General features: G+C 39.8%; 4 protein-coding genes across 7 annotated transcripts in view; 3 read left to right on the top strand and 1 right to left on the bottom strand.

The window, feature by feature from the left end:
• LOC111470017 (serine/threonine-protein kinase ATG1c-like) overlaps positions 1 to 5,337 on the top strand; it is a 7,352-nt gene extending 2,015 nt beyond the window's left edge. Inside the window, exons 3-13 of one of the 3 annotated variants that reach the window (XM_023115460.1) lie at positions 70 to 128; positions 447 to 511; positions 842 to 935; positions 1,019 to 1,099; positions 1,204 to 1,312; positions 1,933 to 2,005; positions 2,087 to 2,460; positions 2,567 to 2,922; positions 3,675 to 3,969; positions 4,560 to 4,630; positions 4,782 to 5,337. In XM_023115460.1, the coding sequence (XP_022971228.1) occupies positions 70 to 128; positions 447 to 511; positions 842 to 935; positions 1,019 to 1,099; positions 1,204 to 1,312; positions 1,933 to 2,005; positions 2,087 to 2,460; positions 2,567 to 2,922; positions 3,675 to 3,969; positions 4,560 to 4,630; positions 4,782 to 5,021 (1,817 nt within the window). In that variant the 3' untranslated portion in view covers positions 5,022 to 5,337. The other 2 variants (XM_023115461.1, XM_023115462.1) reach the window with 2 other exon arrangements.
• Positions 5,338 to 6,255: 918 nt separating this feature from the next.
• Positions 6,256 to 8,580, top strand: LOC111470058 (putative receptor protein kinase ZmPK1). Its single transcript, XM_023115533.1, has one exon. The coding sequence runs from the start codon at positions 6,256 to 6,258 to the stop codon at positions 8,578 to 8,580; it is 2,325 nt and encodes a 774-aa protein (XP_022971301.1).
• Positions 8,581 to 9,218: 638 nt separating this feature from the next.
• On the top strand, positions 9,219 to 12,187 carry LOC111470016 (putative receptor protein kinase ZmPK1). Its single transcript, XM_023115459.1, has one exon. It carries the CDS (start codon positions 9,432 to 9,434, stop codon positions 11,787 to 11,789), a length of 2,358 nt encoding a protein of 785 aa, XP_022971227.1. The 5' UTR covers positions 9,219 to 9,431; the 3' UTR covers positions 11,790 to 12,187.
• A 913-nt stretch (positions 12,188 to 13,100) lies between these two features.
• On the bottom strand, positions 13,101 to 16,213 carry LOC111470021 (BEL1-like homeodomain protein 9). Of its 2 annotated transcripts, XM_023115467.1 has the most exons (5): positions 15,539 to 16,213; positions 14,503 to 14,618; positions 14,299 to 14,421; positions 14,116 to 14,176; positions 13,101 to 14,023 (listed from the first exon to the last, which is right to left on the bottom strand). In XM_023115467.1, exons 1-5 carry the CDS (start codon positions 16,073 to 16,075, stop codon positions 13,640 to 13,642), a joined length of 1,221 nt encoding a protein of 406 aa, XP_022971235.1. In that variant the 5' UTR covers positions 16,076 to 16,213; the 3' UTR covers positions 13,101 to 13,639. The 2 variants fall into 2 exon arrangements, with proteins under 2 accessions (XP_022971235.1, XP_022971233.1); XM_023115465.1 differs by having other exon boundaries at positions 14,299 to 14,618.
• Between the last annotated feature and the right edge of the window lie 254 nt (positions 16,214 to 16,467).

The following is a 16,467-nucleotide window of genomic DNA, read 5'->3' on the forward strand; positions in this document are numbered from 1 at the left end:
TGTTGGGATTTTTGCAATTTGTATATATTTTTCTTGAAGTATAGTAATAAATATTCTTGTGAATGGCAGCGGCTGGCTTAAAAGTCCTTCGTGACAACAATCTTATTCACAGAGATCTTAAGCCACAGGTTTTGATTCATAGTCCAATCTTTTGGTTATATCTCATTTTTCTAGTGCTGTTTAATAAACTCCATTTTTAAGTTCCATTGGGCAAACGTACATCAGCTAGCAAGATAACAACATCAAGCTAGCCATGTCGAATGTGCTTGATGGTTTTTCGATATTGAATAAGAGGACGAGTGATGTTTGTTATGGCCAAATGTCCAACATTGTATGTCAAAGTTTTGTTTCTTAATAAATATTCAGCGTGCTCTTAGATTTCTGATGGGCTGAGTATGCTGTTTAATTCTTCCATTTTTGTCGTGGCTTGTTTTTCTTTTGGGTAGAATCTCCTGCTTTCTACAAGTGGCGACAATTCAGTTTTGAAGATTGCTGATTTTGGATTTGCAAGGTAGAATGGATTCTCCCCGCATTTATCCTTTACAGATATATTGAATCTTTATTTTCATACCGTGAAATGGAATTATGCCATGTCTTTGTACTGCCCATATTTACATTCAGAAGAGCAACAGAAAGATAGTTGTGATATCTGTTATCGGTCTCACCAGAGAACTACTTCACTATTCATCAAGATAAAGATTCTAGCTTAAACTAATGTTGGTGCTTAAGTTTTTGATTGGTAATGAAAGTTTTTCCCCAATGGAACTTATTATTGCCATGTCAAATGATTCTCCTATAATCCCTTCGTTCAAGCTTTATATTCTCCAATTTGTTTTGCTAGATCTCTGCAACCTAGAGGTCTTGCAGAAACCTTGTGCGGCTCACCACTTTACATGGCTCCGGAGATCATGCAACTCCAGAAGTATGATGCCAAGGTAATGTCTGTATGCTTGCATACTTTTTGGAATTGTAATATGAAATCAAACTTCATTGTATTAACCTTGAACTGAATACGCAGGCAGATCTCTGGAGTGTTGGTGCTATATTATTTCAATTTGTAACAGGAAGAACTCCATTCACAGGAAACAACCAAATACAGGTACAGTTAGTGTTATATTTTCTTCTTTGTTTCATGCCTAGAGTGCTTTTTTATTATTCAAACACCATTGCCTAACCTACTATGTTTTTATTATGAATTTTCAGTTGCTCCAGAACATTGTCAAATCAACAGAATTACATTTCCCTTCAGATATTAATGACTTGAGTTTTGAATGCAAGGATCTGTGCAGGAAATTACTACGTCGAAATCCAGGTAGAGAACGTGCTTGAAAGCTTAATTCTTGAAATTTTTTTTGGGTGCATTGCCACATTTTGAGCTTTTCCATCTGAAGAATGAAGGAGTGCTTTAGTATGATGAACTAACTGTACCTTGATATCAGATGCCTCGATTTCTTCTTTAGCAACTTCTGACCTTCTGGTTCGCTATAAGTAGTATGTAAGAGGTGGAATTTAATTCAGCTTGATTGTATCTTAATTGGCAGTTAAAAATGGTTTCAGGTAAAGCTATTTGACAATATGAAATATCTGTCTTTCCGTACAAATGAAATAAAGTATGATGTGAAGGCTACGCTTATGTGCTCAAGTTGCTGGCCTGAATTCTCACTCTTCTATTGGCTGCAATACCTTCCAATTACCAGCTTTTTTGTATCCTAGTAAATCTTTCTTGACTTATGTTATATGGCAAGGGAATGTGCAATCTTCTTGAAATACCAGTTGCACGGGTGTTACTTTTATTTGTTTGTACATTGATCTGATGAAATTACATTCTTACATTTTGTATTACTTGCCAATGTTTATGCTAAGCTGCTATTAACTTTCGTAGGATTTCTTCTCATTTTCGTTCTTTTCTGTTCATTGTCATTTTATATGCAGTGGAGCGATTGACATTTGAAGAATTTTTTAATCACCCATTTCTGTGTGCTAATCAACCAGATGAATTGTTGGGGTAAATAAGCAAAGATTTCAGCTTTTGTCAATCAATGTTTGTGCTATCAAAATAATAGAATTTCAACCCATGTGCATACAGAAGTAAGAGGTCATCAAGATTAGTGGATGGATTTCCTTTTTCAAAATCTGATCATGCTGGTAGCATGGAGGAAAATTCACAAGATGATTATCTACCTTTCTCTCTAGACGATGATTCCAGTGGTCCTGAGGGAAGTCCGTCCTTTGTAAGGAGGAGGTCTTCAATGAAGTCTACTTGTGGATTTTCCCCTGATAAAAAGGTTGATAGAGGGACCAGAGATAGTACTTCCAGATACAGTAGCCTTCCAGATAAAAGGGAGATTACTACTCCCCTAGTGGATATTCGTGTTCAGGGAAGAAATATACTCTCTGATAGAAGTCTGAATGCCGGTTTAAGGTCTGCAAACCCACAATCAGTTAATACTCGGCCTAGAGGTATGAAGTATATTGTTTTCCATCGGCCTTTGGGATTTTGCTGTCTAGAACCAGAATGGTCTTACTATTGTATTTTTTCCCTTAAATTTTATTTCTGGAATCGTAGTTGCGGATTCACTGGAGTTGATTGATCAAGATTATGTTCTTGTATCTGGACCCTCTATGGATGATTATGCCTCATCTTCCTTAGCAAATGCTTCCAAGCCAATCCTTTCATCTTGCAAATCACAGAGTCCTACTCAAACATCCGTAAGTTTAGGTGCTGCATTGACTGCACCAATGCCTATCATTGGCAAAGCTACCAGTAGCAGCTCTCGTATGGGAAGCTTGGGAAGTCAAAGCTCTGCTCCGGGGTCATTGGATATGGAAGATACTTTGGAACAGCCATCTGCAAACTGCACGGCAAGAATCAAGTCATTGCAGCAGTCTGCATCTACTATTACAGAATTAGTAAAAGAGAAGGTAAGTCGATTTTCTGCTGGTAACAGCTAAATGCTTTATTTTACCATCCAGTAATAAAATCTGTGGGCTGTTTTCTTTTCTGTATGGAGGGTGGTGGGGAGAGAAATAAGATATCTGACTCTCTGAGATATATTATATTCGAGGCTCACAACGTCTTTGTTCGATACTTGAGATTCTATTAACATGACTAAGTTAAGATAAGCACATGACTCTGATACCGCTAATAGGAACAACGGACCTCCACGTTGGTATGATATTGTCCACTTTGAGCATAAGCTCTTATTACTTTACTTTTGGTTTTCCTAAAAGGGCTCATGCCAATAGAGATAGTGACTTTACTTCGGTACCTTGGATCTTCCCTTTAATTAACCAACCGAAGTGGGACTCCAATACAAAATTGTTACAAGTACAACATATCATATGATTCTCCCAGGTCTAGGTGTCTAACAAAAATTTCCATGTATAGTTTCTTACGTCAAGTGCCTCTGTTTCATTCTTATAATTCCATGCATGTTAGGTTTCGATGGTTAAAAGAATAGAAAGATATTATTCTGTTCCTTATTTATGATATGAGCAAAGTACTTTTATCCTTGCACTATTGTTGGATTAGTATTCAAATGCTTTTTTTTTTTTTTTTGGTCTTTGTTGGATGTCCCTATATGGCAGTTACCTTGTATTTTGTAATACTAAAATCTAGTTAAAAGGACTACATATGGCATAAGAAACTTACAGTGTCATATTTATTTTAAAAGATCACTGCCGGTAGACAGCTTGAAGCATTCTCAATTCAGCTTGTTATTCTTGCAATCTGGAAAAAAGCTCTGGACATATGCCACACACAGGCTGCTTCAGCTTTAGAGGGAAGTCCAGGCCAAGGCTCTGCAGAAAGTAGGAGAAGCCTCCGCAAGAAACAAGGAAGTTCTCTTGGGAAGGGAACTCCGCTTATGGTTGACTCACTTCAGCCAGTGGATATTTCCACTCAAGTTGAGAAGGAATTTCTTCGGGAAGTTGAATATGCTGAAGAACTTGCCAAGGTTGTTGAGCCCGGTAAGTTTTCGATTGTGAAATTTTCCAACTTATACCGAAAGAGTCGTGTAGGATTATTATTCATTTTCCAGCCTTTTTAGTTTGCTGATCTGAAGTTCGGACATGAAAATATCCATACCAAGCTAGAGAACACCCAAATTCAACTATAAAAGTGTGCTGCACAAGGCCCCATTCCTGAAATTGAAATGCCAACCCCAAAACCTAAAATAACCACATAACCATAAAAGTCAAGTCTTAAAAAAACAGAATACATATTGCCAAGCCGAGGATAGGTTACTGGCATAAAGCATGTGCCGTCAACCAAGAGGTTAGTCATTCAAATCTCTCACTCTCACTTGTTGAACTAAAACGAAACGCTGTAAGCGGCAGCCTTCCAGTGTGGAGATGCCAAGAGCAATGTGTGCCTTTTAGTACTAGTTGGAATATAATGGCGTAGATATGTTTGTGCAACAGTCTTGTCCCCGCATACTCGATTTGTCACCAATCTGTTACATTTTTTTTCTTTTTATTGATCTTAATATTGCAAGCATATACAATAGTTAGATCGGGAGAGAGAAGTTCTCCATTTGCTGATGCACGCATGGTTGCAGGTAATACCGAAATGCCAGATGCAATAGAGACAATGTTTCAATCCGCTCTAGCTTTTGGAAGGCATGGAGGCGTGAGTACTTATATTATTAGTTTCCTGATTTGCCTGAATTTGGTATCATCTGTATAGAACATCAAAAAAGCATTTCTACTATGATATCATCATCATGTTCCATGGGATATTGATTGACTGATTTCTGGATGTAATATGACGACTGGCACAGGTTGAGGAGCTCATGGGTGAAATGGAAAGTGCAGCTGGCTTGTATTCAAAAGCTGCACAATTGCTGGTTTTCCTTCTCGTAGAAGCACCATCCCTCATACTAAACCCGCCATTTTCTCTAACAAATTCTGACCGATACCGGTTGCGAAGCTACATCGACATTCTTAGTAACAGGCAAGGCTACTTGAGATCTCAACGGTTGGCTCTTTTGAAGAGCGAGAATCAACAAAGTCCTCCCTGAAATAAGAGGCCAATTTTTTGTTTTTGTATTATGTTCAGAAATGAGCAGTATGTAAAATCATTTCTTTGTACAGTGTAACTAACACTATTCTTTGAGTAATAGAGGGAAAGGCGTAAGTGGCTGTGAACCTTGGGGTGATTGGATCTCTGCGGGACTGTAACGCCGCAACGCTCTTTACTCTCTTGTATGAGCGCCATAAAGCATGGAGTTCGCATTCATTTCATCTCTCGCTCAAGTTGAACCAACTTTCAGTCCTCAGGTACATAACAATTTCAACAATTTTTATATATAATTTCAAGGGACAACTCTTGCATCATTTATTTTTTTAAAAAAAATATGTACGCTACCGTTCAAATATCTACCCTTGATGGTCAACCTAACAATGTTAAAACGTTTTTGTTAGAGAGAGATTTCTACACTTATAAAGGAATGCTTCGCTCCCATCGATATGGGATCTCCCAGGTATATATATTATATATGATTTTGTTCATATTAAAATGTTATTAATAAATTTTTTCAAGAATACAATTTACGGACGAAAAGTATGAAGTCTGAAATTGTATCGAGAATTTCAATTCCAACCACGGGGATTTGAATATTAATTCCTAGTTCATATTAAATCAAACATTCTAATTTTATTTATCATCTATTCATTATTCATTATTGACTTTGACTTTATGAATTATAATTTCGTTTATCATCCATTGGTTATGGAAGTCGAATCAATTTGTTATAGAAATTTTATTCCACATTTAATTTGTATCCCTTTCAAATGAAAATTTGACTATTTTTTAATATGAATCTCATTTAAAGGCATTATCGATACTTAGTATTAACATAAATATAATTCAATAAATTAATATATTATTCGAATTAAAAAAAATAGAAGTGGGTAATGGGTATTTCGAACAAGGGAAAGGCCATGAAATGTTCAAAGTCAAGAACCCTAATATTTATAATTTAAGTGAAGTGGGTGATAAATTAACTATCAGTATCAATAATGATGAAGCTCCATTGAAGATCCTTCCAAATGTGACATTTCTGGAAAAGGCAGCCATTTATGACCATTCATCGCCTAAGCTCTTGCCGTTTCCTTCCAGTTATTGACCCACAAAAATTCAATTCAATTCTCATTCTTATAAATTCCATTCCAAAACTTAGCTTCTGAAAACTCCTCAAGATGTTGATTTCTCTACTTCTTGCTTTCTTCTCTGCTTGGCCTCCTCCGCCGGTAATGGCGTTGCAGAGGCTGACTTCCGGCGACTACATGGCGGTGGACAACGCCAACCACTTCCTAATTTCCCCAAATGGAACCTTCTCTTCTGGGTTTTATCGCGTCGGCAACAACTCCTATTGTTACTCAATATGGTTCACTAATAGCTTCAATAAAACACTTGTATGGATGGCTAACAGAGACAAACCGGTGAACGGAGAGCAATCTCGATTAACCCTCAACGCCGATTCCAATTTGGTTTTGACCGACGCCGACGGCACTGTCGTTTGGTCCACCGACACAGTCTCCGACGGCGAAATCGAACTCCGATTACTCGAAACAGGAAATCTCGTAGTGATGAACCAATCCCAAAATTTCATTTGGCAAAGCTTTGATTTCCCTACTGATACTCTGCTTCCAGGGCAACGATTTCTCAAATCATCAACTTTGATATCAATGAGAACCCAAGGAACATATCTATCAGGCTTTCATTACTTCAAATTCAACGACGATAATGTGTTGAATCTCATTTATAATGGCCCTTCCCTCTCTAGTGTCTATTGGCCTTACACAATGGTTCTTGTCTTCGAAAATGGCCGAACTCCTTACAATAGCTCAAGAATTGCAATTCTAGACGAAATGGGTGGGTTTCAATCGAGTGATAGATTCAAATTTAACGCTACGGATTATGGGTTTGGTCCAAAAAGGAGATTAACGATGGATTATGATGGGATTTTGAGATTGTATAGCCTGGATGAAGCCACTGGAGCTTGGAAGATCACATGGGTTCCTGATGGGCGTGTTGATGCTTGTATGGTTCATGGGTTGTGTGGAGATTATGGCATTTGTGAATACAATCCATTTCCATCTTGTTCTTGTCCCCCTGGTTTTTACAGAGCCGATTCATCAGATTGGACTAAAGGGTGTAAGCCATTAATGAATTTGACGTGTGAGTCAATGTCCAAGGAAGTGGATTTCATTCAATTTCCTAACACGGATTACTTCGGCTATGATTGGAGTTACGCGCAGCACGTTTCCATTGAAGTGTGTAAGGATATTTGCCTTAGTAGCTGCGAGTGCTCTGGATTTGGCTATGCACTTGATGGCTCGGGGCAGTGTTATCCCAAAAGTGCTCTTCGAAATGGGTATCGAAAGCCGGATCTTGCGGTTACGATGTTCATGAAGGTGCCGGAGGCTATGGTGAGATCGACAGTGGAGGCATATTCTAATGAATTGAATTGCTCGATGGAAACAGAGCTTGTTATGAACACTCACATGGAAGGGGGGAAAGGTAGTAAATTTGAATACATGGGGCTGTTGATCGGTGTGGTGGTGGCTATTGGGGTGAGTGAGGTTGTGTTTGTCGGGTTTGGTTGGTGGTTCATTTTTCGTAAGAGGGTTCGTGAAGAATTGGTTAATATGGGTTATGTTGTCTTAGCTATGGGGTTTAAAAGATTTTCATACGATGAATTGAAGAGAGCTACCAAAAATTTCAAGCAAGAGATAGGTAAAGGTGGGTTTGGGACTGTTTACAAGGGCGAATTGGACGATGGAAGGATCGTGGGGGTGAAGAGATTAGAAGGCGTTTTACAAGGAGATGCAGAGTTCTGGGCAGAGGTGAGCATCATCGGAAAGATAAACCACAAGAACTTAGTGAAATTATGGGGTTTTTGCGCTGAAAAACACCACAAGATGTTAGTTTATGAGTATGTAAAAAATGGGTCATTGGACAAACACTTATTCTCATCTTCTTCGTTAAATTTGGATCAAAGATATGAAATCGCCGTTGGAACAGCAAAGGGTTTATCGTATTTACACGAAGAATGTCTTGAATGGATTCTTCATTGCGATATCAAGCCACAGAATATACTTCTTGACGAGGACTTGGAGGCCAAGGTTGCGGATTTTGGAATGTCGAAGCTTTTTCGAGAGATTAATGAAAGTGGGTTCTCAAAGGTGCGTGGGACGCGAGGCTATTTGGCTCCCGAGTGGATGATGAACCTTAAGATTGATGCGAAGGCGGATGTTTATAGCTATGGCGTCGTTCTTTTAGAGCTTCTTACCGGGAAGAATGCTTCTAGTTTTCGATCGTCGACCACCTGCGACGATGGCGGATGCGTGGATTTAGTGAAGTGGATAATGAAGAACGTTGAGGATGGTGAGGTTGGTAAGGTGGTGGATCCGAGATTGAATGTGGAGGAGGATCAAATGAAGAAGATGAAGGTGTTGCTCAAAGTGGGTCTTCAATGTGTTCGTGAAGATCGGAACTTGAGGCCTGTAATGAGTAGAATTGTTGAACTTCTTGCATGCTGTGAAGAACCAGAGGATTTGAATATTAGTTTCTAGTTAATTTTAATTATTTATCTTTTGATTACTGGGAGATTTAATATATATGTGAGAATGAGTACATTAATGAACCGAGATAATAAAAATTATCTTGAGAATGTGATGACTAAGGGAGGTTTAAAAAAATTGAAAAGTCACTACTTATACCAATAAGGTGTATGGGTGCACGCCTATATCTATTGGATATTATTCTATTGGCTTATGTGAGAACTAATGTCCGTGAGGAGAACGAAAAGTTAAAGCTTTTTCCTAGTATACGCGTAATGGGGAAGCCCAAAAACTTTAAGAAAAAGTCCAAATAGGATAGTATACGGATGAGTACCGGTTCTGCTGTGTAACTCTAAAAGATACGTTTTAATCTCATCGGGCAAGCCCAAAGATGGGTTTTCCAGAAGACAATATCTGCTACCGGTGGACTTGGGCCCTTACAGGAAAGGAGATGCGTTTTAAGCCCATCGAAAGATGAGTTTTCTCTCAAAGATGACAATATTTGCTCACGGTAGACTTGAGCCCTTACAGAAAAGGAGATGTGTTTTAAGTCCATCTGACAAATCTAAAAATGGGTCGATGGGCTTTTCCTAAAAGAGAACAGTATCGGTTGCATGAGAACAATATAGGAGATGACAAGTCTAAATATGGGTTGACGGGCCGAAGTGCATGAGTTAAACCGAGATAACTTGCTATCTACTCCAATGAAGTCTAATATTGCTTCTTCCCATCCGCCATTGACCCAAAAAGGAAGACTAAGTTGTTGCATGAATACATTCCAGAACGTCTAAACTGGTTCCAAAATCTCTTACAAAGGCCACCATTTTTGCAAGTTTTCGTGTTCAAAATTCTCCAAGCTCATAATGTTCGTCTCCGCCCTTCTATTTTACTTTCTTCTTTCACCGTCATCGGCTCCGGCTGAACCAACTCCACCACAACTCCAGAGGCTAACTCAGGGAGGATCCATATCCGTCGAAGACCAGACTCAATTCCTAACTTCCCCAGATGGAACCTTTTCATCTGGGTTTTACAAGGTCGGCAACAATTCCTTCTGCTATTCAATTTGGTTCGCAAAAAGCGCCGATAAAACTGTCGTTTGGATGGCAAACAGAGACAACCCAGTCAACGGACACCAATCCAAATTGATCCTCAAAGCCAACGGAAATCTGGTACTCACCGATGCAGATGGCTCCCTCACATGGTCTACAAACACAATCACTACAGAACAAGTTGAACTTCGGCTTCTTGAGAATGGAAATCTTGTGCTGATGAACCAAATCGGAGGGTTTATTTGGCAGAGCTTCGATTCCCCAACAGATACTCTGCTTCCACAGCAACAATTTCTCAAGAATTCCACTCTGGTTTCAATGAGAAGTCCAAGTACTTACCTATCTGGGTTCTATTTCTTGAAATTCAACGACGACAATGTTCTAAATCTCATTTATAATAGCCCTTCGCTCTCGAGTATCTACTGGCCTGATCCTGGTAGGAGTGTGTTTGATAATGGTCGAACTCGGTACAACAGCTCCAGAGTAGCAATTTTGAATGACATGGGAAGGTTTGAATCCACTGACAACTTGAATTTCAATGCTACGGATTATGGGTTTGGTCCGAAAAGGAGATTAACAATGGATTACGACGGAATTTTGAGATTGTATAGCCTTGTTGAATCAACCGGCACATGGAACATATCATGGCTTCCGATGGGTCAACTAGATGCTTGTTTGGTTCATGGGTTATGTGGAGAATTTGGAATTTGTTCATACAATCCATTCCCCACTTGCACATGTCCTCCTGGTTTCACTAGAAACGATGCTTCAGATTGGAGTAAAGGCTGCAAACCTTCTTTCAATCTGAGCTGTGATTCCCAGAATTTGGATTTCATGCAAGTTCCTCGTACGGATTATTATGGCTATGACTTGGTGGGTTACACCAGAGGTGTCTCTATTGAGACATGTAGGAATTCATGTCTCAAGAACTGTCAATGTTTGGGATTTGGATACTCAATGGAAGGATTTGGACAATGCTTTCCTAAAGGAGCTCTTCGTAATGGGAATTTAAAACCTGATAGCATTATTCTTATGCATATCAAGATTCCAAAAGAAAACAGAGTAGCAGAGATGAAAGAAGGAGATTTGAAATGCTCTGCTTCAGAACTGGTTCCAACCACACAAGTATATGCAGAAAACAAAGCTAAGTTTCGATACATGGGATTAATGATTGGATTTGTAGGTGTTGTTGGGTTCATTGAGTTCATTTTTATAGGATTTGGGTGGTGGAATGTGTTCCGGAAGCGAGTTAATGAAGAGTTGGTTAACATGGGTTACATTGTCTTAGCCATGGGATTCAAAAGATTCACATATGCAGAAATGAATCGGGCGACGAGAAACTTCAAGCAAGTGATCGGAAAAGGAGGGTTTGGAACCGTTTACAAAGGAGAATTGGACGACGGAAGGGCTGTGGCAGTGAAGAGACTGGAAGGCGTTTTACAAGGAGAAGCAGAGTTCTGGGCAGAGGTGAGCATCATCGGAAAGATAAACCACAAGAACTTAGTGAAATTGTGGGGTTTTTGCGCTGAGAAAAAGCACAAGATGTTAGTTTATGAGTTCGTGAAAAATGGGTCATTGGACAAATTGCTATTCTCGGATGCATCAGAAACATTAGGATTGGAGCAGAGGTACGAGATTGCTGTCGGGACAGCGAAGGGGTTATCATATTTGCATGAAGAATGTCTGGAATGGGTTCTTCACTGCGACGTGAAGCCTCAAAACATACTCCTTGACGAGGGTTTGGAGGCGAGAGTGGCTGATTTTGGAATGTCGAAGCTTTTTGGAGAGATTAAGGAAAGTGGATTCTCGAGGGTGAGAGGGACGAGAGGGTACTTAGCGCCAGAATGGATGACGGACCAGAAAATAGATGCGAAGGCTGATGTTTACAGCTTTGGCATCGTTTTGCTGGAGCTTGTGAGCGGCAAATGTGCGTCAAAATTCCAGGCTTCTTCAGCTGGTGGAGCACAGAGATACAGTAATCTTGTGGGGTGGATGATGGAGAGCGTAGAACAAGGGAAGATTGAAGATGTGATCGATTCAAGGCTTGCGGAGAGGCAGGATGGGCTGAAGATTGAGACGTTGGTAAGAGTTGGTTTACTATGTGTTAAGGAAGATCGAAATTTGAGGCCTCCGATGAGCAGAGTTGTAGAACTTCTTAGCTCTGGACTGTGAAATCTCACATTGGTTAGAACGGGAAGGACCCAGACCCCATGTCGTCCATTACTGGTGTGAGCTGCTGCGAGGTGCAACTCCCAACACAAACGCGAACCCAAGGAAAATAAACATCCCTTTCTGAGACTTCTGAGGCCACCAATCAAAGCGTCCAAAGCTTTGAAATAATGTTTAGATTAGACACAAAAAGTGAGTGTTTGTGAGAAGATATTTTAGTGTGACAACTGTATTGATTTAACTCCTGCTAATGCAAACAAAGTGTAAGAGAACAGAGAGCAAGCAGGGAAATATCATGATTTGGGTTTAAAGCACAGCCACGGGATTGATTACCCAAGTATCAAATAATACACTTGACTTCATTTCTCTGACATTGGGCTATAAATTTGCAGTGCTGGTTGGTATTGAAGATGTTGGAGGGCAAAGGTGTGGTCCGCGAAACAGACATGGCAGAGGTGATCCAGGGCCATGGCCTTGCCTTAGCTTATAAAGCACTTGATCAACACGAAGTTTCCGACTCTCAATCCATTGCACGTTTCATCAAACAGGTTCATATATTGCCTTAAATTTCACAACTCAACTCCTTTCCTTGCTTCATCATTCACAGTAACCACGTCAATAATTAAAATATGCTGTGTGTGGATGATGTTAATGAACTGCTAAATGCTCTGCTATGACTTTGAGGTTTCGATAATTAGAGGTTGGACGAAGCTTATGGGCCGGCATGGCAGTGTGTGGTGGGCAAAGCGTTTGGAGGCTGCATTACCCATTTATGTGGTACCTTCATCTTCTTCCATGTGGATACCATGGAGTTCCTCATCTTTAAAGATGCAACAGACTGCTTCAAAACCGTTCAACACACCCTTGGAGGACTTCCTCACAAACCTTAAATCTTTACACAAACATTTCTGCTACCACTTCTGTATAACTTTACCTATAACAACAGTTGAATAAAAAAATCATCTCCATCTTCATACAACACTAAAAACCAGAACCAAAACAGCATACGCACCTTGCAGGGGAGCTCATAATCTGCTTGTTAAACCCAACATTGCCCACAAGGAAGAGGTAATCTGCAACCCGAGGGCTAGACAAGAACAATATCTAAACCTCAGGATGCAGATTACCCTATCCTTGCCCAATAAATTCCAAGAGACCAAAACAAGGGGCAGAGAGTGGGTTGGGGAAGAAGGAGATTTGGTTTGAGAAAGAGATGATGTTCATATGCTAAATTCATGGGTATTTATAGCCTTAAAAATATATATATATATATATATATTCCAAAGCATATAAAAATTAAAATGGAAATTAATATGTTTTACAAAAAGCGTGCATAAAGGAGAAACACATGATAAGGTGCTGCAATACAATTATGAGTTTGTTCTGTTCTTCCCTTGCCAATTGCAAGATGGAACAAGCTTTCCTTCCCTTTTTTTTTGGGACACAGATTGTTCTTTCTTTGACCACTTTTTTTCCCTCACATTTTACCTTATTCATGAAAAAAAAAACAAATTATTCCACTCGGGTTCCAAGCCATTACAGTGTCCCACACATTGTGTGATGTCTCATATTGGTTGGGGAGGAGAATAAACCACTCTTTACAAGGGTGTGGAAACCTTCCTTGAGATTTTAAAGCCTTGAGGGGAAGCCCAAAAGGGAAAGCCTAAAGAGGACAATATCTAGCAGTGGATGATAAACATTAGGTTCCCACCGTCTTCATTATAAAGAGACCAAAATAAAGGCCCAATACATGGTCCCGCTCATTCCACTCTGTTTCTGTCAGGAAAACAGGGTAAGATCTCAATTCCATTCAGCTCAAGCTCCGAGAAGGAAGCTAATTAGAGGAAACCCATTTACAACCACAATGAATTTCGGCCTACGAAGTCATGTAACAGCTGAGTTCCAACAACATCTCTACCAAAATGTCCACCCATTACGTACCCAACACGGAAGCCGCCAATGCCATTGTTCTGGTGAAGGCCAAGAGTTAAGGAAACTCCGCCGTTGTTGTTGTTGCTCGCCATATGGGGATGGCTTGACAAGTTGTAACATATGTTAGAGGCCTCATCTTGAATTCCCAATGGTATGTCATGAGGTTCGTTTCGCGATGGAGGATGCGCGTTTCGATCTTCTTCTCTATGGCAATTCTTCTGTGTTTGCTTTGTTTCAAGATTGTATATTTCTTCAACCATTGGCTTCCAAAGCCTCACTCTTGCATTAATGAACCAGTTAGAGACCTGTGTCAAAGAGTACAACGATTATTATTATTATTATTATCGTATTGTCTTTTAGAGCAAATAATATTTAGAAATGACAAAGTAATGCGGACCTGACTACGAGACAGACCAGTCTGTTTAGCCAACATAAGCTTGTCGGTATCAGAAGGATAACTGTCCCAAACAGACAACAATACCAAACAAAATCCTCAATAACCAAAACATTTAACCCATTACTCTCATGCTTGGATCAAAATACTATGGTTATATGGATTATATGGTTGGGGGGGTCTTACGGATGCAAAAAATGATCGAACAACCAACCACGAAGAACCGTCACTGCTTGTTCAGGTAGTCCTCGTTGCGGTCGCCAAACAGGCTGAAGGTCAAGAAATCCCGGGTTTTGAACCGATCTTTGACTGTAGTCACCACCATGAGTCCTTTTATTGAATTTAAGTTGTTCAAGAATTCCATTTTTCAAGCTTTGGAAATGCTTGTACATGGCTTTAATAGCTTGGTTGGCATAGGGCGCTGCATTCCCGAGCCCGGAGATGTACTCGAACGATGTCATCACTTCCTGGATTTGTTGATAGTATTGCTTATACTTACGATAAACCTAGATCATGACCACGAACAAAACAGAAGTCACTCCATGAAAATAACGACCAACAAGAGGAACGAAACATTCCTAATAAGGGTGTGGAAACCTCTCCAAACGCATTGTAACAATCCAAGGTTTTTCCTTTCGGGCTTCCCGACGTGTCTCTTAGGAAAAGATTTCCAGACCCTTGTAAAGAATGCTCCGTTCTCTCCTCCCAACATATGTGGGATCTCACACGCTCATAAACAGAAAATACACAATGAATTACCCCCACAAAAAACCCAATAATAATATACTCCAAACATTATGTTCATAGTATTTGAAAAAGAAAAGGAATATATTTATGTTCATACACCTTTATGGAAGAAAAGTAAAAATGTTTAGAGAAAATGGATTCCTTCAATCACTTTGATTAAGCACATTATGCCCAGACATGGTAAAAAAAAAAAGATATCCATAAGAGAAGAACTTCATGCAAGGGGTACTACTAACTAAGTCAGACACACTTTAGAAGGCCAATACTCATTTATGCATATATTCCCTGTAATCACCTTTTCAAAAAGAGAAGAAATCATGTGAGATGAAGCTGCTACATCAATCCTTTAAGAACAGACACGAATCTAATGCATATATAACTAAAGCAGAGGATAGATTAGATATAACATTATTAGGAATAACTCATCCCCTAATCAAAGGATTCATTTTAATTTCCCCTAATTTCTTATTCCCAAGAACATGCAAAGAGTGCTAATTGGGGTCCATGATGGATTATAATGATCCTAAATGCCATCATTTCAATGTAAAATCTAATTAGAAAATTACCCATAAACAGGAAGTAATTAAAAATTAAATCAAAACCCAAAACCCAATGTAAGTTGGGATCCAATTTTCACAAACTTCAAGTCAATATGGTTAAGAAAAATGTTGAATGATACCTCGTCGAGCATGGAAACAAGGGTAGATTTATTAAAAGTAAAGGAATGATGAACAACTCCACAGTCACTCAAACTGTCGGAAGTGGCCGAAGAGGATTGAGTCCGTCGAAGGCCAACAACATCACAGAGCTCCTCCAACAACTGCTGGGCAGGCTCCAAAAACCTCGACCCTTTCAAAATAGAAGCGTACCCAGTGAAAGGTCCAAGAGGAACATTAACAGTACTCAGATAGGGCTGAGAGGAGAGAGATAAAGAGAGGGGTCCGGGCTTGAAGGCGGCGTAGCAATGGTTTAACAGAACAGGGTTGTTGGAATCGGGCAAGAGGGACGAGGGAATTTGTGTGTCGAAGAAGGGGTGGTGGAATTGGAAAAGAGGATTGTTGGCGGCGGCGGCGGCGGCGGTAGAGAGGATGTCGGAGGAGGAAATTAATGAGGGGTCGTAAAAAGGGAGGAAAGAGGAGCGGTCGAGTTGTTCTCGGAGCTTATCACGGCGGCTCTGTTGAGGGACATGGTCGAAGGATTCAATGCCGTCAGCCATGAAAAGAGAAGAGAACAAATTATTCGTCGGGTTCGAATTGCATTTCTGGGTTGTGTTGGGTTAAGGAGATAGGGTTTGGGAAACCACCGGAGGGAAACCGGGTAAAGCCGGTAGTGAATGAACCAACCTGCGTGGCAGATGTTTCTGACTTGGGTTTAATGTTTTTTTTTTTCTTTTTTTTTCCATAATTATAAATTAATTAATTTAAAGTTCCTACTGAGTACTCCATAGACTCCTTTACACCTTCGTGGTCATACAGGGTTCATATATGTGCACATAGACCTGTCAAATGGACTCGTATACATACCTTTGAACCTGACTTAATCGAGCCGAACGCATTAACACCGTTAGTCGGTCACGGTCATTCTTCCTTTTTTTTAATTATTATTATC

The sequence above is a fragment of the Cucurbita maxima genome, unplaced genomic scaffold (genome assembly GCF_002738345.1).
Source record: "Cucurbita maxima cultivar Rimu unplaced genomic scaffold, Cmax_1.0 Cma_Scf00043, whole genome shotgun sequence".
Lineage (NCBI taxonomy): Eukaryota > Viridiplantae > Streptophyta > Magnoliopsida > Cucurbitales > Cucurbitaceae > Cucurbita > Cucurbita maxima.

Excerpts from the sequence above, each read along its gene's own strand:
- LOC111470016 (XM_023115459.1), top strand. The coding sequence starts at position 9,432 with ATGTTCGTCTCCGCCCTTCTATTTTACTTTCTTCTTTCACCGTCATCG.
- LOC111470021 (XM_023115465.1), bottom strand. The coding sequence starts at position 16,075 with ATGGCTGACGGCATTGAATCCTTCGACCATGTCCCTCAACAGAGCCGC. Across the intron at positions 14,177-14,298 it reads TTCGATCATTTTTTGCATCC|TTATCCTTCTGATACCGACA; the intron begins GTAAGACCCCCC and ends TGTTTGGGACAG. Across the intron at positions 14,024-14,115 it reads CTGGTCTGTCTCGTAGTCAG|GTCTCTAACTGGTTCATTAA; the intron begins GTCCGCATTACT and ends TCTTTGACACAG.
- LOC111470058 (XM_023115533.1), top strand. The coding sequence starts at position 6,256 with ATGGCGTTGCAGAGGCTGACTTCCGGCGACTACATGGCGGTGGACAAC.